Genomic DNA, 24,654 nt, shown 5'->3' with positions numbered 1-24,654 from the left:
ATCCCAATAGTTTTATGTGTCTTCAAATACATCACAAACTATACACTAAAGACTAAAGGTGGGCAAGCACAAGAGATAGAAGTAGGTTGATGGTTGAATAGGTGGTGAGTAAATGATTGTCTACTGTCTGAGTGATCTTTCTGGAAGCATTCTGTGAATGTTTTTGGTGGCTTGGAATGAAGTGACATTTTCATTAAACAGGGATATCTGGGTCCCTGTTCTCCAGATGGTGGTGGTGGTGGGGGAGGGGGTTGTTAGGGGGTCGGATTAATTTGCAGGGACACTGGATATGATGCTGTTATTTTCAAGCACATTGTGCATGACACAGTTTTTGGGAGGGATGCTATGTGTATGTGACTAAAATTTTGGAGACACTTTGGGGGGCATTTATGAAGACTCGAACGGCAGTCTGAAATTAGGCCCCACCCCTTTTACCCAGCCAAATTCACTAAGAGGTGCAAGCCTCTTAGCGAATCTGGCCGGCTGGGCGCCCGAACCTGCGCCAGTCATACCAAATCTACACCTGTTTCCGGCAGGTGTAGATTTGGATCATGATTTATGCCTGCGAGCAGGTGTAAATCATGATAAATGTGGCGTAGGAGGAGGCCATGACTCCTCTCCGCTTTGCTGCGCCCCCCCCCTGAGCTCCCCCTGTCCTCCAGTAGGGCGAGGTGTACGCCAGGGAGAAGGGGCGAATCTGCACCTTCTTCTTGCCGTACGTCCCTGCCCTAACATTCATAAATGTTCCCCTATGTCTATGGCACTGGGTATAGGTAGTTAATACCTGTGGGAGTGGGGCAGACTAATATCTAATGTGGAGATGATACCTTTATACTTTGAGCCCTGGCTAAGCTATGCTTAATGTTGGCTACAAAAAGTCAGAAGGTAAGTTGGCTGTGAAGGTGGCTTGGAACTTTGTATTAGAAAACATGTATAGTACTCTGACCATTATAGGCATATAATAGGTATTCACCATGCACAGAATTTTAGTTTATTTGTATGTTGGTTTAGCATCTAAACAATAATATGCCTTTACATACTAGCCACCTTAACTGAGACAGACAGAAGTCAAGTAAAAAAAAACAAAAAAAAAACAGGCAAAGTGCCCACCCGATCTAACACATTATAATAATGTCACTGTGACCGCTTCTGCATATCAGTAACAGTCCAAGCTGTTTTCTTGGAAGAAAGATCAGAGATATAAATACACTACAAATGCACACTTTTGTATTTGAGTGGTTTTGCATGACAAGTGACATTTCAAAGGTATGTTGGAAAATGTACAAGTTCTTAGCACTTGCTTAAAAAATGAAAACTTGGAAAATGCCTAGGCTACTTAAAGGAGTATCATCATCATCTGCATTTATGGCATTTCTGCCAAAGAAAAGTGAATGGAGAAGGCCACATACATGAGCAGCAAAATATCAACTAATTGCTCAATGTTATTCATAGGATCCCTCTAATACTAAGATATACCAAAGAGGAGCCGGAGAAAAAAATGTTCTTTATAAACGTCTTTGGAACTTAACAGCTTTCCACTAAATGGTACTAAATATCTTGTGCCCTTTGGCATAATATCTGTCATGATAACCGTGGAGCACCTGCAGTTGGACAATGTAAGAATAACTTTTTTCTAATGAGGGGCTCTTTTTAACAAAAGGACTTGACAACCACTTTTCGTTCTTGAAGGCCACTAGTAAACTAAATATCAAAAAGATATAGGGAAAGATATGTTATTGAGCACCCTGGCATCCGCCATGGAAAAGGTGCAAACATCTGCTTCTTTTCCCTAAAGTAAGCCCCACTCGCCTGATGGGGGAGAAGGGGGCAAGGCAAGGTGGGAAGAAAGCAAGGCCTCCTCCCACCCCTGCTTTATCATGGTTTACATATGAAGGGTTCTAACACACACCACCGATGCGCAGCAGATCAGCAGCAGATTTAATGGTGCAGATTTGATGCTGTGTTCAGTTATTTACATCAAATCTGCTGCGTATCCGCAGCAGAAAATTCACTGCGATACGGTGTGTGTGAAGCTACCCAAAAATATCTGTAAAACATGGCAAAAATCTACTGAGGCACGCTTCTCTTAGTAAATATGTTGGGTATGGGTACCCCCCCCCCTTGATTCCCCCCATTGGCATAATCTTACATTATTATTAGGTAACCTACAAGTCTGTTTGTACATAATACCTCCGTAAGCAAGCTAAGGCAAAACGCGCATTGGAGGCGGCACAGCACACAGTTTACTTCAGGTACTATTACTTTGTTTGTTCTCCTAGCACAGCTTTGAACTGTATTCAGTGTAGATTCACAGACACCTTACATAGGTAGGCAAGGCCAGGGTCAGTGCAATAGCACATACATCTGGTTGCTATATAGGAGGGGCATCGGTGAAATAGCATTAGAATCCATACAATTTTGCAAGGATACGTTGGGGCTCTGTTTGATGAGTGCTTTGATGAGTGCATATATAGCTATGTCATTCGGATAATTTTGTGATGGTATTTACATTGTTGTGACAGTACTCCTTGTGTGCTTTTTTTTAGGAAGTTGTAGATAATATACTACAGATCCAAATTCCTAATGGCACCTTGAAAAATCAGGAGTGTAAATCCAACTTTGCATTCTGGAACCTGAGAGCATCACTTGCTGCTTTCCTTTTTATGTGTTATCTTTACACCCACCACTGAGACAACTACTAACACTTTTGATGTTCTGCCAGTATCAACTAACATTATTCACTTTGTAGGATGCCCTTGACTTTTTCTTCTGGACATATACACTTCTGTTTCTGTAAAGGATTTAGCAGAGGAAAGAGATAGGTAACTTGAATGACAATCTGTACTTAAAGTGAATCAGCACCGATTCCATTTAGTGCAGGTGCAATGACGCGGCCTGGCTTATTGCTCTAGGCTACCTTACCTTATCATTGCATCTGCGCCGCTTCAGCTCCCAACAGCACATGCACTGAATTGGGTCTGCGCCGAAAAGGATAATCTTTCCCAGGGAGGACATAAGGAGACCTAAGAGGTGCATAGGGGAGACTAGAGAGGCCTAGGGCACAGACACTGTAGGCCCCGCCTCTTAGACACAGTGCATATTTTTTTAAATAACGGCACCAGGAAACAAATTGACCCCAGGACATGACATGGATTGAAGGCAGCTATGCAATGGTAGGGGTCGCAGGTGGGTACAGATATGCTTTAAAGGGGTTATCTAGGCTTTAAAAAAAACATGGTTGCTTTCTTCCAGAAACAGCAAGACTTTTGTCTCCACCAGTAATAAAATGCCACACGCTCAGGTTCAGACAAACCAGAGCATGCTGGAGATTCACTCATCTCTCGCCACTATAACGATTTATAACATATCCCACAGGCACTTAATGTCTTTGTGCTACAGTAGTTCTTCTGTTAGATTAGAGCACATAGGCTAGCCTTTATTTTTCACATGTATAAATGAGCTTTGAGCATCCATGACTTGCTGGTTCACCAGTGATGCTTGGTTTAATAATATCCAGTACATTCTGGGAACACTCCACAAGACCTGCCATTTAGCAGATGAACTGTCCCGATCATTTAGTTATCACAGTTTTGCCCTTGTCAACACAGCGCTACTATAGCAATAAGCAGAGACAGACCTCTGCTACATCACCATACAGACATGCAAAAAGAGTCCATGTAGGCTTATATGAGAGTTTCAGAACATGAGACTAGCCAGATATCCCTCCAGGCAAGGACCTAGCCGAGAGGTGGCTCTTCTGTAGGGAAACCACCAAAACCACCATATTAAGTGTCCCTTTCTTCACCATACACAAACAGCTCTGCTACATACACACACGCACAAACACAGCTCCGCTACATACAGACACTCACACACACAGCTCTGCTACATAAACATACCCACAGAAACAGTGCTACTATACCAATAAACACACACCTTACAAACCTTAGCTACCTCACCATGCACCAACAGCTGTGCTACATACAGACAGACACACACAGCTCTGCTGCATAAACATACCCACAGACACATACACAGTACTACTATATCAGTAGAAAGACACACTCACCTCTTCTACATCATGATACACAAACAGCTCTGCTACATATAGAGACACACACCCCTGCTTCATCACTATACATTAACAGCTCTGCAGACACACACACACACACACACACACACAAACACATTTATTACATATTGTCCCTACCTACAGTATCCACAGGGGATGTGACAAATCAGCTGACTATAGTGGAGGGAGAAGGACGACACTCCGTAGATCGGTGGTGTGATAGTCCAGCAGTATGTAGGGGAAGAGCCAGCACTCACCAATAAGTTTCATTCATTTATTCAGTACAGAATGCATCAGTGTTACTATCAGTACGTGTTTCTTTATAAGCTTGGTGTTTGGCAGCCACGACCATAATGATCATTGCTGCTGTCATTATCAATAGATGGCTGCCTTTTCCTGCTAAGATGCTGTAGTAGGAACATAACCTTAATGTTATGGTGTCTTATGGTATGTGTTATATATTGTACTTTATTGTCCTCAGCGCCACTTTCAAGGAAATTTTGTATAGGGATGAGCGAACATTTGCGTAAATGTTCGTATGTTCGTAAAAACATGACGCTAATTGTTCGTTATCACCGATCACAAACAATTTGTTCTATCATTGGAATGGTTATAATGATCATTTTTAACATATTCAAACTTGCAAACGTACACAAATGCGTAATTTACACTTTGCACCTGTTAATCTGTAGGCATGTGCGTAACTCTAGACTGAAGCGTACGCGACGGCGTAATTTATGCTTTGCACCTGATAATCTGTACACATGTGAGTAGACTAAAACTTACACAACTGCATCATTTACACTTTGTGCCGATAATCTGTACATGCGTAGACCAAAACATATGCTTCTACTGTACGTTCCTTATTTGTTGGTAAATGTTCGGCGAACACAAACACAAACAGATCACAATCACTTTTTCTATGTTCGTATTCGGTGTCCGAACTAAACACCGGAATGTTTGCTCATCATTACTTTATTCTATTTGCAGGTGAAGCGGTTTGGTGCACTAAGGGCGGGACTACCATACACAGTTATCCACCATGCCCACCCCTCCTAATAAAAAGTTATCCAGCGCTCTGCAGTAATAAGCGCCGGGGTGGTCATAGTTACTCAGATAGTTAAGTACAGCCTTAGGCTATTTTCACACACTGCCAAAATGGCTGCCATTTTTTTATTGTATTTTTATTTATTGTACATTAACAGACATTAAATAATGTCCAGCCTATAAAAACGGCCATCATTTTGACAGTGAACATTGCCTTAAAGTATTACTAATATTAAATTTAAAAAACCTGATCCATTGTGTTATGCCTATTGCTGGGCCTGAGTGGATTAAAAGACCAGCACAGACAGAAGTTATATATTATTGTGACTGCAGCCCACACTGTCCCAAACAACAATAAGCAGAATTAACACGCGGGCAGGATTATGTGTTGCTACAGAAAGGGGTGAGGCATGGCAGAATTGATATGAACCACTAGGCTACTAGAGCACAACCATTTTGCTTTTACAAAAATAAGCCACGAGCACTGTGAGGTTTTATCTTTATCTACTGTGACTAAGCCCTATTTATGAAAGCTCAAGACGCTCTAAAAACATTCTTTGCCTGTAATACACGTGTGTAAGGGCACCTGTTGTATTGTGAATTGATCAAGAGACTTGATGAATGTCATTACATATTCCACTAATACTTTATTACCCTAAAATGATATATGATGATTTTATGTAGGCGGAATATATACTGCTATTGACCACACAGCTATTGCTTGTGTAGGCCTATCTGTATGTGTTTCTGGATGGTTCCTAATTCAATCTTAGCAGCACATGTATTTGGTCTGGTTTGTTCTGTCCTCCGCTCACATTCCAACAAGGTTATGGTAATGATTCGCACATCTGAAATAGACCGCTGTGCTCCAGCTTACATTATAAATAGCTCCATGCTTTCTACTATGTCGTTTGCACAGGTTTAGTTCCACATGCATGCCCAAACCTAAATGCTGTAACAGGTTTGTTACTAGCTGTTGATTTGGTTGTTAGGGTGGTAATGGATTACATCACTTGCATTCACCAAAAATATCTCTGATTGATGTTTTGGCCAGCCTTACACAATTCATTTACATGTCCAGTGTTTTTCAAGCAGCGTGATTTTGTCCGCTCCGTCAAAAACAGTCTGCTGATTGCATCCGTTTGGATGTACTGGGTTGGAGATCAGGAGGCGCTGGTGTTGTCCGGGGGTGGAATGGGGAACTGACAGGAGCGGGGGAGACGGGAGCGGTGACAGGAGCGGGGAGAGACGGGAGCAGTGACAGGAGTGGGGAGAGATGGGAGCAGTGACAGGAAATGGGAGAGACGGGAGCAGTGACAGGAAATGGGAGAGACGGGAGCGGTGACAGGAGCGGGGAGAGACGGGAGCAGTGACAGGAGTGGGGAGAGATGGGAGCAGTGACAGGAAATGGGAGAGACGGGAGCAGTGACAGGAGTGGGGAAAGATGGGAGCAGTGACAGGAAATGGGAGAGACGGGAGCAGTGTCAGGAAATGGGAGAGATGGGAGCAGTGACAGGAGTGGGTAGAGATGAAAGCGGTGAAGGTGGAGATGGGAGCGGATGACGGGAGCAGGGGAAATGGGAGCGCTTAGAGACAGGAGTGCTGAGAGACGGGAGCGCTGAGAGATGGAGCGCGGGGAGATGGGAGCGGGTGACAAGAGCAGGGGAGATAGGAGACATCTGTGCCTCAGTGTGGTGAAGCTTTAATACGGTAGTTGTAATTACACTTGGCCCAAAAGCCTCTAAGAGGGGATTTTTAGATAATCCTACCATCATAGCAGAGAATGGTTGAGTACTAGTAATTGGTGGCATACAAGTGCACGGTAAGGAGTTGTCTCACCAGGACAACTCCTTTCCATATCTATTAGATCATTTATAATAAGGCAAATACTCCCATATAACTTTACAAAGCCTCCGAAATTCCACCAACATCAAAAAATTGCACGCAGTAGAAACAGCATTTAAACCAAATTCAATTTCATTAATTAATTAATTTAAATAAAACCCTATATATGACAATAAAAAAATGACAATGGCATTCCACCCATACAAAAGGTGCAAAGTGAAGAGTATCAAACTATTAATGATAAACAGAGTGAGAGTTCAGCCGGCACCACTCAAACAGACAAGCTGCAGCTACACTCAATGAACGGACTAGGTATCATACACTGATGGCTGCATGGGGTGCTAACCGTAGAAGCAGGTATTTAAAATGTGTACGTAGAAACAGACGGAGCACTCACCATTGATAGCAGTCTTTAATTTCTCATATGCGGTACATAGCCTGGGGAGGGAGGACGGGGGTGTGGACTGGAGCGGGTACTATCCGGGACAGCTGTTTCCTGTCTGACTCGACACTTCTTCAGCTGGAATACACGTAACTTCCAGGGGGAGTGTTTAAATAATCAAAAGTGTCTTCCCATTGACTTCAATGCATTGCCATTTCAGTCAGTTAAATCGCGGGAATAACTGATGTTTTTTTTATATGAAATTCGAGCACCTGTACTCTATTTTTAATGTTGTGTGAACATAGCCATAGGGATGACCAAGTACATGTGTCTATATGAACATGTTCTACCAAGCATTACTGGCAGCAGCTTACCTCCAGAGAAAACACATGCCTGATCCTTCTCTCAATATTATCTGCCACCCATATATACATAAAATAATTAACCAGTCCCACCAAAATCAGTGAGTTTAGCAGATTTTTGTTGTTGAACTTGGCTAATGCAAATAAAACTCAAGAGGATTGCCAATTAACATAATGTAAATGATTACAAAATCCCTTTAAGATAGTAATGCAATTTAGAATATAGCAAAAGATGCTCGTTGTTTCTTAGTCAACTGATGTGTGTTAAAAACACATGGGTAGACCAAGGGAGATGCCTTGGAAATAGAAAAAGCAAAACAAGATCTGCAGAAACCAGAAGTTAATGGGGAACATTTATTGATCGGTATTCCGGGAAAAATTTACTTAGAAGTAGGAGATCGCGGTGAGTCCGACCCCTGAACCCCCCAGCCATCTCCGTATCAGACCCCGCTGACTCTGTTAAGAACTGAGCCCCGGGTTGGCATGTGACCCGCGGCTTTATTCATTCCTATGGAGCACAAAGAGCCGAGTAAAATGCTCTTCCCGAGTCCTCGGCTATTTCCGTCACTCCACAGGAATGAATAGAGCCGCGTGTCGCATGCTGAGTCGGCAGGGTCCGATACAGAGTTCAGGGGTCGGACCCTCCGCAATCTACTTTAAGTAAATTTTTCCAGGAATATACCTTTGAGTCCACCCTTTTTTTGCACTGGATTTAGAAGTGTCCCCAAGGTAAAGAGGCTTGCAGTAATATGTTTAGGCGCAATGCTTCTACATAAATCCTGTGCACACTGGAGCCTCTCTGCATACATGCATTAAACCTAAGCCAGATAAGGGTTGGCTTAGGTTTCACCGACATTTTTCAAGTGTAAAAATCTCAAATGCAGTGCACGCAAAGGCCGTGCCCCCTCCGGTGCAACCAATGCAAATAAAATATTTGCACAGCAAGTGTTTGCATAAAGCACTTGCATACGGCATATGGCAAATAATACAATGGTAAGTGGCTTTTTTTTTTTGTTTTAACTATTTTAATGTCACCCTTGGGATCTTATAAATATCACTCTATAACTGTCAGGTTGCTCCATAACGGGAGATTACTAGTCTGTGTCTGGGATAACTTGACAGCTAGATAACACTACAAGCATCTTTCGTGAATGTTACCATTTGCCGTGGTTTATTTTTAGATGGAGGAAAGAAGGGACAATGCTGTCTCTGACTGGTGTACACAAATGGCTCTTCACCTGTCACTGTTTGATTGACTGTGACCTCCTGCACTGACCCCCCAGGACCCCCTGCAGTTTAGCAATCACCTGAAACTTCTCTAACCCACCCCCCATCTATAATTAGGATATAACAGGACTTTTAAGGAATGGGCAAGAAAGGCAAGTAATAAGTCTGAATCTTAGGCTGCATTTACACACACAGATAATTAACAAATTTATCTGACAGATTTTTGAAGCCAAAACCAGGAAAGGATTTGATAAGAGGAGAAATCTCAGTCTTTCCTTTATGACCTGTCCTCTGTTTATAACCTGTTTCTGGTTTTGGCTTCAAAAATCTGTCAGATAAATTTGTCAATATCTGTGTGTGTAAATGCGGCCTTACATTAGTCAATACCTAGACATAAATATATTGAATATACATACACAAAAGATATGCTATGTAAGTATATTCTAGAACTTCAGGTTGTCCAGCTTTTTTATGTTTGTGAGGTGTTAAATGACATTTTTGTTTATGGTTAAAGTGAACATGGTGATTTATCAAGACCGTCTGTATCTGTATCTGCTAGTCTCAACTAAATTCCCACCCTCATGTCCCACACTGGATTTATTGAGAAGAGAACATGGTAGCAGTCTCAGAAATCTGCAGCATCTCATGGTAAATTGGGCGCCTCTTCTGGGCCTTGCTGTGCCCCTCCTGTCAGGCCGACAGGCAAACAGGTACGTCAGGGGGAGGAATGAAACCCTCCCAACACACACACTCACCTCCTTCCTCAAATATATGTATTATAACTAAAAGTGGCCTAACACAAGTAACAGAAAGTTGTCTTTAGATTTCATTGTAACAAATTATACACACAGAATGATGAGAAGCCAGCTCCAGCACTGCCTCTTTGCCGGCAGCATTTACCATAATTGCATTCTACTATTATGAATTAAAGGTGAAGTTCGGCCAAAAGTATTTTTTAATATGTTGCTACTTATGCAACGTTAATTTAGTAGATCATGGAGTGTTAAAATTCTCTTAAAATTTGTGACGTCACAAATCAGTTGTAATTCCTATGGAGTGTCCAACAGGGGGCGCACTATATATAGAATTCAATGAGTACCACTGACTTCTATATATAGTGCGCCCCTGCTGGACACTCTATGGAATCAATGGCTGTCTATGTAAAACGTCTGTCTGCACACATATACACTGTACTACTCCCCCATCATCTGCTCATAGTATGAGCAGATGATGGGGCAGTAATACCAGGGCCATCCCCATCACCAATCCGGCCCCCTCGCTGCTGCCATATATGCTCTGTACTACTCCCACATCATCTGCTCATAGTATGAGCAGATGATGGGGAAGTAGTACCAAGGCTATCCCCATCACCGCTTCCGCCGATACTGCCCCTGCCACTGCAGTTCACCTGATCTTGGAGCAGCAAGAGACCATTCCGGAGCTCTGGATCACTATTCGCCGCGGCCTACTTCCTTCCTCAGACCGGGGCCTTAATTACAGCAGCGGACCCGCCCGGCATGCTGGAGCTGCGGCCAGCGGCAACAAGGCAGTGTTCTGCATGGAGTGACAGCAGGTGGCATCAGTGGCAGCGCAGGGGGTCCGGGCAGGTCCGCTGCTGTAATTGATGCCCCGGTTTCAGGGAGGAAGTAGGCCGCAACGCAAATAGTGATCTGGAGCTCTGGAATAGTCTCTTGCTGCTCCAGGATCAGGTGAACTGCAGTGGCAGGGGCTGCATGGGCTGCAGTGGTGATGGGGATAGCCCTGATACTACTTCCCCATCATCTGCTCATACTATGAACAGATGATGGGGGTGTAGTACAGAGCATATGTGGCAGCAGCGGGGGGGCCAGATTGGTGAAGGGGATGGCCCTGGTAATACTATGAGCAGATGATGGGGGAGTAGTACAGTGTATATGTGTGCAGACAGATGTTTTACATAGACAGCCATTGATTCCATAGAGTGTCCAGCATGGGGGCACTATATATAGAAGTCAATGGTACTCATTGAATTCTATATATAGTGCGCCCCCTGCTGGACATTCCATAGGAATTACAACTGATTCGTGAAGTCACAGATTTTGAGAGAATTTCAACACTCTATAATCTACTAAATTAAGGGATATAGGCCTATATGTGCATTTCCCATAATTAATGTACATTAGGATTTTGGCTAACTTTCCATAAGTAATAACATATTAAAAAAATACTTTTTGCCGGAGTTGTCCTTTAAGTCAAGTGACGTGGGTTATGTTCAGAATTCTTGTTTTTATACAGGACAACAACTAAGAAGTTAACCTCTTACCAAAATAAAAATGGACCATACCATTCCCTGTCTTCCATGAATTCTGAGGATTAAGCTAGAAGCCGGAAAATCAGGAGAAATTCATACAATATTCAATATCAAAAACCTTTGTATGCCGTCATGAAATCTAAGGCATGTGGATGTACAATAAAGGCCATATGCATTGCTATCTGTGCCCTATTCACACTGAATCACACTGAATAGATTTGTAATCCATGTTTAAAACAGTTGAGGTCTAGGCCACCGTACTCTGAGACTGAAAACTACTGATCATACATGAAAGTGAGATGAAGCATGATTTATTGTATTACCCAGCTGAATAAATTTTTTTGCACAGAGGTCCCGTCATCCTTTCATTGTAATATTGGAATGTGTCTTGCCTAAGACATTTCATAATCTGCTAACAGATCCGACTAAATAGCATTGACTGTGATACCATGTGCGGAACCTGGGCTTGTTAGCTGCATGACTGCACTCGGTATTATCAGGAATTACTAATGGTATACGCTTTCAAGTGTCGCAGGGGTTTTACGTTTTTTAAGGTAAGAAGAATTAGGTGTCTAACATAAGTAGATGTTAGTGAATGAGGAAAAAATGTCTAAATCTGTATATATATATATATATATATATATATTTTTTTTTTTATTTAATGGTAAGTTCACATATTAACGCAAAACATCCATTAGCCACAATGTCATTGGTTCACTTATTTCTAGCATATCCATGGGAGCGCACAAGGACAGAACATTGACTTTAGTCAATGTTGACTTCAGAACATTGTGTAATGTAAAATTTTCCCTGTGGGGGTGCTATAAGGAAAATACTTCACTAGAATCTATCAACAGAATTACGGCAATAACTTTTTTTTACACTTACACATCACCGCCACCGCCGCGCTGAATTGAAAAGTGCCCCTCATTAGAAATTCTACTGCCCCATTCTCCAGATATTCCCAGGTACACTTTAAAGGGGTTGTCCAGCGAAAAAATGTTTTCTTTCAAATCAACTGGTATCAGAAAGTTAAATAGATTTGTAATTTACTTCTATTTAAAAATCTCAAGTCTTCCCATACTTATAAGCTACTATATATCCTGCAGGAAGTGTTGTTTGTTTACATTCAGAAACAGTGCTCTCTGCTGACATCTCTGGCGGAGTCAGGAACTGTCCTGAGCAGGAGAGGTTTTCTATGGGGACTTGCTGCTGCTCTGGACAGTTCCTGACTCCGCCAGAGATGTCAGTAGAGAGCAATGTTTCTGAATGTAAACAAACAACACTTCATGCAGGATATATAGTAGCTAATAAGTATGGAAAGACTTGAGATTTTTAAATAGAAGTAAATTACAAATCTATTTAACTTTCTGATACCAGTTGATTTGAAAGAAAACATTTTTTCGCTGGACAACCCCTTTAAGCATTATTTTCATAATAAGATATAGGATCACCATTTTGGTAGATTGTTCCCTTTTGCTGCGATTTTTTTAATAATTAGCTGTTAGCCATAGTGTGAAGTGGTTATTAAAGTGACTTTTTCACTAGAATCACTTCAATAACTTTGAACACTTTCAGATCAGTCCTACTGCACTAAATCAAATACGGTTCACCTCATTATAAAATCTGCTGCCCCAAACTCCAGATATTCCCATTTTTCTGTATATGTTAATCAGCAGATCTAGTGCACTGGAGGTGGGCCCAGTGACACCAGTGCACCCCGTTACAGCTCAATGTGTTCCTATATCATTAGACTTCCTGTGTTTAGACTCTTTAAAAAAAGTCAGAACACAGGAAGTGCCTTGTTTTCCATGATGACTAATAAATAAATAAATAAATCAGTTTGCTACGTTCTGCGAAGTGAATTCACAGCGATTAGTTCCAAATTTAATAAACATGGCTGCCGCACATGTTATCTTACAGTACTGTCATTTGGTGGGAGCACGGGATTACCCATAATCCCTTGTACCCGTCTAATCACCTGCAAGCCCCTCTGTGATGTCAGCATCTCCCCCTCTATATAGGATGATTCGCTTTCTAGATGCAAGTAGTTGGCTGTGTGTGTAGTGGTGAGAAGGATCGCAGAAGGCTGTTACTGCAGAGCAGGGAGAGCAATAGGGACAAAGAAGATAGGAGGGTGGCTTGTGGATTGATTTTGGATAGATTGTTGGTGATTTTTTGTGGGAGCTGTCAAGCCAGTATGCAATTTAGCAAGTAACTGGGTGCCTGTCGTGCATTATACGAAATCACTGGGAACAGTTAAAACAAATACCATATTATTAACTTACTGGGTGCTCATAGTGTGTTATACCAATTCGCTTAGATCAGTGAAGACAGCGTCCACCTTAATAACTGACTGAGCGCTGTTAACTCATAGTTCAACCAATTCACTTGGATCAGTGAAGACAACATCCGCCATATCCTCTTAAGCACATATGCCATACCCGTACGTCATATGTCCGGAAGAGAAGTTCAGAGGGGGGCCGCGCCGCGACCCTGCACTGAACTGCCGTGATCTCGACTGCTATCTCCTATTGAGTCGGGCCTGGCTTGGTATTCTATTGCAATGGTCTGCAGCAGATCATAGCAATAGAGCACCGATCTCATGGATCGGTGCTGTTTTATACAGCTACACTGAAATAGGCAGTGTTGAACATTGCCTATTTCTCTATGGGATCCTTCAATGAATTGCGGCCATAGGAAACCCTGTCAGTTCACACAATGAAGCGAGTGGCTCAGGCCGCTTGCTTCATTGTGTGCTGTGGGAGGCTCTGATGCGGCCGCGCGCTGATGCGCCCACATCAGAACCCTGCGGCCGGAAACATCATCCGGCCGGTACTTAAGTCACAGAACAGCCGGTCGTTCACAGCGTGTGAACATACCCTTAGGGTATGTTCACACAATTATAACAATGGATCATAACAACGGACATTCTTGTAAAAAAGAATGCACTGTGTTGAATCCTATGGGTAACAGCGGCCACTGTGCACACAATGTATTGCACAACGGCCACTTTTCCCATACGGCCATGGAAATAATTGACATGTCAATTATTTCCATCAGGCAGGCTGTGAACAACGGTCTTTATTCAGTCTGTTCACACAATGTATGGCAATTCTCATGGTTGTACAATTTATTGCGGCCAATGGTTAATTGAATTGCAGGCACACCTAAAGGTGTCTGCAAATCAAATAACTGTTCAGTAATGTTATGAAGGCTGATATGGCAGTATCGGCCGCAGAAACATGCAAAAACTGCGCTGAAATACAACAGCTGTGGTATTAACGTGTGTGAACATAGCCTTACTGTGAAATTACAATAAAAGAAACTTAGCAGATGTAATGTAAAAGAAGAAAAAGAGGACACTATACTATAGCATAAACCAATGTCTGCACCGCTATTAAAGGTTTATCATTATTTTCAGCACTTTGGAGTATACAGGTTGGTAAAGAACGCAATATATAATCAATATCTATGTTAAATTATCACAAGATTATCTATCTATCTATCTATCTATCTATCTTTCTATCTATCTATCTATCTGTAAAATATCCTTAAAGGGAACCTGTCACCCCCCGTGCTGGGGTGACAGGCTCCCGACCCCCCGTTAGAGCCCCCTATACTCACCTAATCCCGCCGGGTCCCGCTTCTGGATCCAGTCGGGTGACGGAGATCTCAGCCGCTGCAGCCCGGCGCTCGCGCTGAGAGATGAGTCCAAAGCTCATAGGGAATGACGGAGCACTGGACTCTCCTGTCATTCTCTATGAGCGCTGGAGTCATCTCTCAGCGCCGGGCTGCAGCGGCTGAGATCTCCGTCACTCGATCCAGAAGCGGGACCCGGCGGGATTAGGTGAGTATAGGGTGCTCTAACGGGGGGTCGGGAGCCTGTCACCCCGGCACGGGGGGGGGGGGGGCAGGTCCTCTTTAAGGGCCCTTTTACACAGAAAGATTATCTGACAGATTATCTGCCAAAGATTTGAAGCCAAAACCAGGAACAGACTATAAACAGAGATAAGGTCATAAAAAAAAGCCTGAGATTTCTCCTCTTTTCAATTCCATTCCTGGCTTTGGCTTCAAATCTTTGGCAGATAATCTGTCAGATAATCTTTCTGTGTAAAAGGGCCCTAAGAAACACTTCACATTAAAACCAATGGACATTAAATCATTATTGCTATGGATGTGAATAAACATGAATAACATTTGGCTCTTAAGCTATTTTGCATGCTTCCAGGAGACCTGTGTGGCCTCTATCCCTGCACCCTTCACACAGCTTTCTCAGGCTCCTGAATAACAAATCTTCTGACATATGCAATGGTATAGTCTCCTCTTTAACTTTTGTAGCTATACTCGTTCAGGCTTCTGAGAAAGATGGGTAAATACAATAAACATATCTATATCTATGTATAACTTTATATTACTGTTCAGTTCTGACTCTTAAATAATCTTCAGTACAAAGCACTACAAGATCCATGTAACTATCATTCTGTTATCCTAGGCACCTCATCGTTGCAAATCTGTCATCACATTACGGCCCAATAAACACAACTAATCAATATTCCTTGCAAACTTGCAATATATTAAGATGTGTCTACAATGCTGTAAATCATAGTAATATTGCTGATGTAGCAGTGATGACTGTGTCATTTATCTGTTTCTATTATGCTCATTCAGTTACAATAACTGAAAACCAAACATTGCCCCAAATGACAACCATGCGTTGGCTACATCTGACCAATGCTGCATCTGTACATCCTGCAAATACAATGGAGAGACTATATCCAGTATACACAGTATTCTCTGCAGGCAGAAAGTGAAGGATCTACCTTTGTAACTTTATAGAACATTTTACAGACTCCATAAACTTTATTCCAAACACATCTTACCCTATGGAATATCATGTTCCTCTATCAGACGCACATACACATAACTCACTCAACTCTTTACACTTACTCTAGAAATGGTCAAGGGCATGTTAAAGTCCTTTCCTCCTTGCAGGCGGAATCCCCACGGGCCGGGTCCAGCGAGGGTTACAGTGTAAGCCATTTTTTCCACCTCTTTCTAGTGCAGCCACTTGAAGGCTCTGGGAGGAAGAAAACAGACAAATAATAAACTTTTTTACTAAACTCAATCCAATGGGAAAAGCAGGAAAAGGCTCCAGGTTAAGGCATTTATAAGGTAATTGTAATCTTGCCTGTTCACTCGCTTGGAAGTGCCACCTAAGAATAGATGGGATGTATAATGCAGATAGAGATATCCCAGCTGAGCAGGACCCATAAATGGTATGTAACCAAATACCTCCCATGCAAGGATACTGTGACTCAGAGATCTATTATTGCCTCATAGCAGTCCAAGAGGATCTCTTCAAGCATCCCACTCCCCTATCTCTGTAGAGCAAATTTCTGACATAGGAAACACTACATACTTTCTTGAAAATAACCCTGTGGCCATGTAGTAATCTTAATCTGGATACTTAAAATGACTACAGTATATACTTTACTCTTGTGTGTCATGAGTCTTCAATGTTAATGCTGAAATCACTACAAACATTTCTATATATAAATGGATTGAAAAATGAGATCCACTGGATCCAAACAATTTCTAACTGGCATAAAAATATACATTATCGGGTCACTATTGTTGCACTTGTGGTGTGTGTAGTATGTCTAATATGGCAGAGATTAGAGATGATGGAGAGAACTGTGAGCATTCCCATGTAACACAATAGTCTATATAAGAATGGATGTTAGAAATTGTCTCTATAATACACTAAATAGAAATATTAGGATGTCTGAGCCGTTGGGGATAAAATCTACGTATGTGAATCCAGCCTTACACAATGCAGATTTTGTTCACACACTGCAGATTTTGTCAGTATTTTATAATACACTAAATATATTTTATAATAATATATAATTTTATAAATAGAAATATTAGGATGTCTGTGCAGGAGGGGATAGAATCTATGTATACCGTGTTCAAACCGTGCAGATTTTGTCAGTATTTTGCATTAGTATTTTTAAGTAAAACCAGGAATGCACTGAAAAAATGAGCACATGCCTCATTCTATAAAATTGTTCCTGTCTTTATACTCTACTCTTGATATTGGATTAAAACTATGGATGCAAAATGCTGACCAAGACTGCACTGTGTGAAAATGGCCGTAGGCTGCATTGAGACGGATGAAATGTAACCACGTTTTAGTGTACTTCTTATAGCTGCAAGAGCCAGACTCCCCACAGTTCACAGGAACCAAACTTAGGTCACCATAAACCCTTAATAGATATGGGTCAGAAGAACGATGGGAGGGCTGGAGACGGAGCCTGTTAAGTTATTACTTCTATCTGCATTATGTACTAATATGTTATTTATACCAGTTCAGGTCACCTTAACTAGATGAGGTTTAATTATGGAATAACTATTTGTTCTCTTTTTGTCCCTTTCCCTGTTGTTTGTTTTGTCTAGACTTTTCAGTCCCTATTATTATTTTATAAATGGCTTCATTATTTGGAATGCAGATGTCAAATGCCATTGGGCTGGTACTTGTATGTGAAACTTATCACTGAGGTTATGTTACTTTATAGTCCATTGGTTGAAGTCACTTCTTATATTGAACAATCAGTTCTAACTCATAATCTTGTAATTATTAAGTATTGAACTTTACAAGTCTTGAATGTCTGGTGGGACAATAGACATAGCTTGCTGGAGGGATGCAGACCCTAAAACCCGAATAGCTGAAAGCCAAAAGATCATGAGTTAATGAGTGTTAAGGATTAGCACCCTTAAGACCATGCTTACTATAAAGCCATGTCATCTAAACTGTGCTATAACATGTTAGCCACAAGACACAAGACACAGTAAAGAGACATGCAGTCATACCAGCTGTCTTTAAATCCATCCTTCATGTTAATTGTAGATATTTGATAGGGATGCAAATTCTAAGATTCAAGATCTCAGAACCTCTAAAGCATTTGCATATATTAGAATGTAGAGGGCCATGTAGAGGCAGGGATTCAGTGCAAAATTACCCAACATTTAATTCTGCCCACTTATTTTGGTGGGGGTCTCAACACCCACACCACCACTGATCAAAACTTCTAAAATAGGTTGCTGACTCATTATCTTCTTTGGGAGAGGTCACTGTGCAGGAATGGGAGCTGTAACCATCACCTATTGTGGATGACCTGCTCCTGTCTTAGGCTATTTCCACTTCTGAAGTTACATTTGTGCATAAGTAAGTTTACCAGCAGAACAGTATGCTGATATATATTACCTCTCATAGTGTCTATGTTCAGTCTGTTTCTGAGCATATGCTGTTATCGTGTGGGACTCCAAAATCTGTGCTTTTGGAGTCGCACAAAATGATTGAGAATGGAAACACTGGTAGACTCTGAGCTCATTGAAACAAGTGGGCAGGGCTTTGGTATGTGTGGTGTGCGATGACCTGTCGTCAGCTTATCATCAGGGGATCCTGCTAACCAAATGGGATAGTCCAAAGTGGGCATCCCCTCTAAAGTTTCTTGTTTCTGGTCATTGGATCTAACTGTTGGTTGATCAGTTTCGTCATCCCATCTCATAACCATTAAAAGAGATGAAACTAGTCTATAGTCTATACTAGTTTATAGCAGTATCGGTCATCTGGTATGTACGAGCTATAGCCATATACATTGCTATCAAGCTATTATGCTGATACTGGATTCTCTTGTATTTTGATACATTTTTGAACTTCTATGGAAGACACTTTACAATAAAACATCTGAAAGATGACAAGTTGGCCTTAAGTTGTGGCTGTACCAGCAGCTGCCCAAGTGGCGGCCCTGTTGGGAAGTTAGAGGACTTTCCTATTGTCTAGGGAAAATGTCATGTTAGCAAATGGGAACCTCTTCATTCCAAATCTCTTTGTGGAGTAAAAGTGGGAAGCAGATAATCCTCCAGTTTAGCATTATTGGTGTCCTACAGCTGACTCATTTTCTCTGCTATTTCTCCATCTACTCCGCTAATCAAATGCAATTCCTATATTTACTATTCAGATTTGTTATTTCAAGTAATATTTTTAATAATAATTTTATGTTTTTATACTACAAGGAATGCTATGTTTTAGGCATGGGCAACCTGTATATGCAAAAATGGGACCCTTAGTACGTTACATTATGTACAAATGTTTCATTTGTACAGCTGCATTGCATGGTACTTGTAAAATCCATTTTATGGGTCTTGGTCTGGGACAGTCTTTGGGGGCATGTCACAGAGGGCAGCCCTGAATGCCTGCTATGTGACAGGTGCTCCTGTAATCAATCTCACAGAGCAGCATTCATTGCTGGCACACACAGGGGAGGAAGTTAAAGGAGTAGATCTCATGGAATACAGCTCCTCCGAGCAGCTCCGAGCAGCTGGTCAGACCATCAGGGCCTTCACATGGGCAACATGAAAGTTGAGTCCATGCCTTTCTAAAACATGGGTATATTTTCTCACTATCATAGCAAGGAATATAAATAGGTTTTAGTGTGAGTTTACGGGATTGCTGAAGAATTGTTACTGTATGTACAACTGATAGTTGTCTTTTAATGTAATGGAGGAAGAGTGAGGAAATGACCACTATATACTAAGTATTTTACAGAAAACTATAATACCATACTTTTAATCTTAAGTAAGATTAATGAAGGGGTATGACAGACATGCAGCAGAGAACTGTAATATAGCCCTGTGTATAAGTATGGCTTCAACATTTTAAATGAATGAGGACCAAGCAAATGAATTCCTGTCTGGCTGTTATGTGCACCAACCACATTACAATTCTTACACAATAGACCATGACCTTTCTACCCATGCAGATATATGGATTGGTATACCCTTAGATAAGTCTGTATGGCATTGGTAAGTCTTTTTCAGATGGAAGGTTCTCTTCTTAGAATAATAATTATACTGGACAAATAATTTAACCCTGCTATATCCAGCACTTACTGACTGCTGTAAATATGTAGGTTTACAGTATATGGTTTTTAAGCAATATGATAAACCCTGCACTGGACCTTAGTAATTCAGTGATAATCTAATAACTATCAATAAATCAAGACTGTCAAAACCGTCACTAAACATACTGTCCTTTCAATGAAAGGAAAACCAACAATTGATCGTACATTTTTGCAAGGGAACTGTGGGGATTATTTGTTTGCATTTGTGTGATTGTGTAATCTACAACACATACTGTTGGTTTTAACAGTTTTAATGTCTATCATAGAGGCCTACGAGCCGACTACATCATAAGCTGAATATTATTGTTTGATAGACTCAGACCTGCTAAATCGTTTAGCAAAACAATAATGTAAAACAGGACAATAAGGGACAAGTTGCATAGAAATAGATTAATAACCTATATATATGTTTCTATACCTTAGCATTGTGAAGATTTAGTGGGTATTTATAGGGTATTTAGTATTTATCATTCGTTCTGCAGTGTTTATATTTTTTTGCTGCATTTATCAAGCCTTTTGTGCTATTTTTGAGCAGTTTACACCAGCTGAGCCTTTTTTCTTTTCTTTTTTTATGCTCTGTGAGAGCATGGTGGGGGCATGGTCTTATGTTAGCTACTTTTTTAACCAGATTTATCATTTGCAATTTTTGTTTTGCGCAAAAATAATGGTGCAACATTACTCCAGTCAGACCCTGGCATTGTTTATTATCTTATAAAACTGCGCAATATTTATCAGGGCCTGTGCTACTCATGCTAATTCTTGCACATGGACTGGAGATTTTTGCGCAGCACAGAAAAAATATGCACAAGTGCAAAAATAATTGTGCAAATGATACATAACCCTCTTAGGGTGCGTTTACACAGACGATTTATCTGACAGATTTTGGAAGCCAAAGCCAGGAATGGATTTGAAAAGAGGAGAAATCCCAGTCTTTCCTTTATGACCTGATCCCTGTTTATAGTCTGTTCCTGGTTTTGGCTTCAAAGATCTGTAAGATAAATCTGTCTGTGTAAATGCACCATAAGTGTCAATATATCGGTGTCAATATGCCTGCTTTTTGTAGGTTTGTCAGTCTTCTTAGCTAATGGAGCATATGAATAACCTAGATGTCATGACATAGAGAAACAAATTATAAATCAAAGGCATTTTCCAGTTCTGAAGTCATTCAATGCAATCATATATCATGCCCAAACATCCAAATGTACATAAGAGCCTAATTCAGACCCCAAGAGCAGAGGTTACAGCTACCTGGTATCTAGGATTAGGTATAAGTACTGTAAGTTATATGTAGACATAACTTATCCAATGGACACATTCAGGACAATCTTCAGGTTGTGTGTGCATGGGGGGAGGAGGGCATATGTACAGTCTATAATCATGAATAACTTTCATGATAAAACAAAGAAGGTTGGATAAAGTAATCCCTCCCTGGCAGGGTCTATCTTCCTCGTTCCATTTTGTAATTTACTTAATTTTTTTTTTTTTAATTACATCCTGTATGTGTACATTCTCTATGTTAACCCCTTATCATTTCTACTGCACTCTGGAATCAAATAAATAAATAAATACTTAATATAAATGTTATCAATATAAATGTACTTTGAAGCTGTATAGTATTGTACTACAGTGCTCATAGAATCATTTTTCTACTATCCAGAGTCCATTGAAGCGCATATTAATGACAATTATCAGCTACAGATATTGGTTAGTGAGACTGACAACCAAGTGATAGATCATCACAGTGCTGAGCTACAGGCAGTGATATCTGTCTCCATGCAGTCTGTTTGGAGCTTTGAAAACAGCTGATCCCCTGTGATTAGTGAACAAATGGGTTGCTGTAAGTCCCAGCTGGCACAGTAAGCTCGGTCACACAAAATGCAAACAACATCATACTGTCAAACACAGTTTAGAGGCATTCAAGAAGTGCTAAGAGCTAGGCAGAAAGTTAACAGGGAAAAGACTCTTCTGTGGCTCTGTAAGAGGTGTTAGTTTAGTCACACAGCCTTTAAGGCATTAGATTCTACCTGGGAGCTGTTCTGCAGATCCCCTCTGGTGCTCTTGTGGCTCAACAGTTGCTCCATAAGCACATTTATCTGATCCCTGTGTCCAGTGTGACGTCATTCTGCTGGAGAGGGGATGAGGAGGGGGGAGTTCTTAAGGTGGACTCATTACAGTTGCACTTATCTGTTTGGCAGAGGCAAATGGTCTTATCTTTAAAGAAAATCCACGAATAAGTCCTTAATTCTGATTCTGCTAAAAACATGAACATTTCTCTCTCATTTTTCTTTTTTGCATTGTAGCATGTGACTGCTTATCTGAATTTTGCAATTTTAACACATTTTAGTAGTAGCATAATAAAAGTATTAGTATATGTTATTATATTGGCAGAAGTAAAATGTATAATCTGAGCTGATCTGATTCACAAATCTGCCCTAAAACAGTGACTGTGAGTTTTGGAAGCATACTGTGGCACGTAAGCAGGGCCAGTTTCACATAAAGTGGGCCCCTGGTCAAAATTAAAAGTGGGGCCACAAATTCTGACATATTGTACTGACGAAACAGTCACAATCAGTTTATTGAGGAGGTGGTAAGAGGAGAGATGCGATTAAACCGAGCCTGAAAAATAAAAGAGGTTGCCGGCCCAGACTTTTACCTGAACTTTCGCACAGACCCAAACTTTGGACCCCAAAAATGACTGCAAAATGGGGGTAGATAGGGGTAGAAGACTGCAAATGCAACCAAAATGTGGGTAAGAACAAGGCACTTGCCCTGGCAATAATGGTGTCAGGAAAGAATTTCAAATAATAAGATAAAAGAAATATAAAAGAATAAATTAATAAAATTAAATTAACTGAATAAATAAATAACACTGAAAAAGCATGCAGACATCCAGGTGGAGAAGAAGCAGGAGGGGGAGTATGTGGAGGTGGCGGTGAACTCAGTGATTGTTGCGTGTTGTTGGACTACTTTTCATTGCCCCTGTTAGCCAGAATCTACTCCACACTAAAACTCCATACCACGAAAGAGTCGTCAGTGGATGGATGCCTGGCTTTGGTGATCCCTTGTTATGTCGCAATACTCACAACTGAGTTAGACTTTGATGCAAAAGGGGGCCAGCTTGCTATTTACCTATATGTGTTCTAATACTCACAACCAAATGGGACTTAACCCTTAGGGGACACAGCCAGTTTTTATTTTTGCGCTTTCCTTTTTTCCTCCTCGTGTATATAAGGCCATAGTGCGTGCATTTTTCCACCTAAAGACCCAGATGAGCCCTTATTTTTTGCGCCACTAATTGTGCTTTAGAATGGCAGATTTCATTTTTGCCTAATATATGCTGCAAAACCAGAAAAAAAATTATGTGTGTAGTGAAGTAGGAAAAAGAAAAACACATTTTTTTTTTTTTTTTGGGGGGGGGGGGGGGTTATAACGCTTTTATCCTTTGGTCTATGTGAGGTGTCATTTTTTGCACCATTATGTGTTCTTTCTATCGATACCTAGTTTGTGTATATGCAACTTTTTGATCGCTTTTTATTACAATTTTCCTAGATTTGAGGTGACCAAAAATGCACAATTTTGCACTTTGAAATTTTTGGGCGCTTACACTTTTTACCGTGCAAGATCAGGAATACGATAATTTAATAGTTCCGACGATCACACATGTGGCAATACCAAACATGTTTATTTATTTATTTTTATTGATAAAATAGGCAAGGGGGGTGATTCAAACTTTTATTAGGGGAGTGGTTGTTTATTAATATATATATATATATATATATATATATATATATATTTTTTTTTTTTTTTTTTTTTTATACATATACTAGAAGTCCCCCTGGGGGACTTCTAGTATCACTACACTAATCTTTTATTGAGATCTATGCAATATAGATATACTGCATAGATCCATTATCTATTGAGATCAGTTTTCTATTGCTCTCGGCTGCTGCAGCTGAGAGCAATAGAATGCCGAGCCGGGATCAGCGCCATTATGGCGCAGACCCCAGCCTGGTTCAGATGTGGGGATCCCCCCATTATCCTCCCACTATACCACCAACGATGGGGGACAGCAAGCATTTAGATGCAGCTGTTAACTTTGACACCTGCATCTAAATGCCTAATTAGCGGGCACAGCGATCGGACGCTAATAGCCGCGGTCTCGGGCTGCATATAGGAATTTTTAGGAATATCAGTTTGTCCATGTTGACTGTCCGTGATGTCACCCTTTGTGGTGCTAAATACCCTTTCTCACTTACTACAGGGAAGGCTAGCACCTTCAAGGCATAGAGGACGAGTTCTGGCCAGGTGTTTGAAAACCCAGAAATTGAATAGGGAGAAGCCATCATGATGGGGAGGATGATGAGGAGGAGCCATCATTCAACACCATAAGACAAATACTTATCCATCATGTACTTAGAGTTCCGCCTCCTGCTCATACACGCTGTACCTGTTGATGGTGT

The 24,654-nt window shown here is 41.0% G+C and overlaps 1 protein-coding gene across 11 annotated transcripts in view; it reads right to left on the bottom strand.

The window, feature by feature from the left end:
* LDB3 (LIM domain binding 3) overlaps positions 1-22,275 on the bottom strand; it is a 136,494-nt gene extending 114,219 nt beyond the window's left edge. For 10 of the 11 annotated variants that reach the window (XM_069980645.1, XM_069980648.1, XM_069980650.1 and 7 more), the window contains exons 1-2: positions 22,219-22,275; positions 16,176-16,305 (exon numbers count right to left, since the gene is read on the bottom strand). In XM_069980645.1, coding sequence (XP_069836746.1) covers positions 16,176-16,268 — 93 coding nt within the window. In that variant the 5' untranslated portion in view covers positions 16,269-16,305; positions 22,219-22,275. Of the gene's footprint in view, positions 1-16,175; positions 16,306-16,416; positions 16,478-22,218 lie in introns of those variants that run through there. The other variant, XM_069980646.1, reaches the window with a different exon arrangement.
* Between the last annotated feature and the right edge of the window lie 2,379 nt (positions 22,276-24,654).

Source organism: Dendropsophus ebraccatus, chromosome 8 (genome assembly GCF_027789765.1).
Source record: "Dendropsophus ebraccatus isolate aDenEbr1 chromosome 8, aDenEbr1.pat, whole genome shotgun sequence".
NCBI classification, from domain to species: domain Eukaryota; kingdom Metazoa; phylum Chordata; class Amphibia; order Anura; family Hylidae; genus Dendropsophus; species Dendropsophus ebraccatus.
The sequence above is the reverse complement of the archived record's forward strand: the minus strand, read 5'-3'. Positions and strand labels throughout refer to the sequence as shown.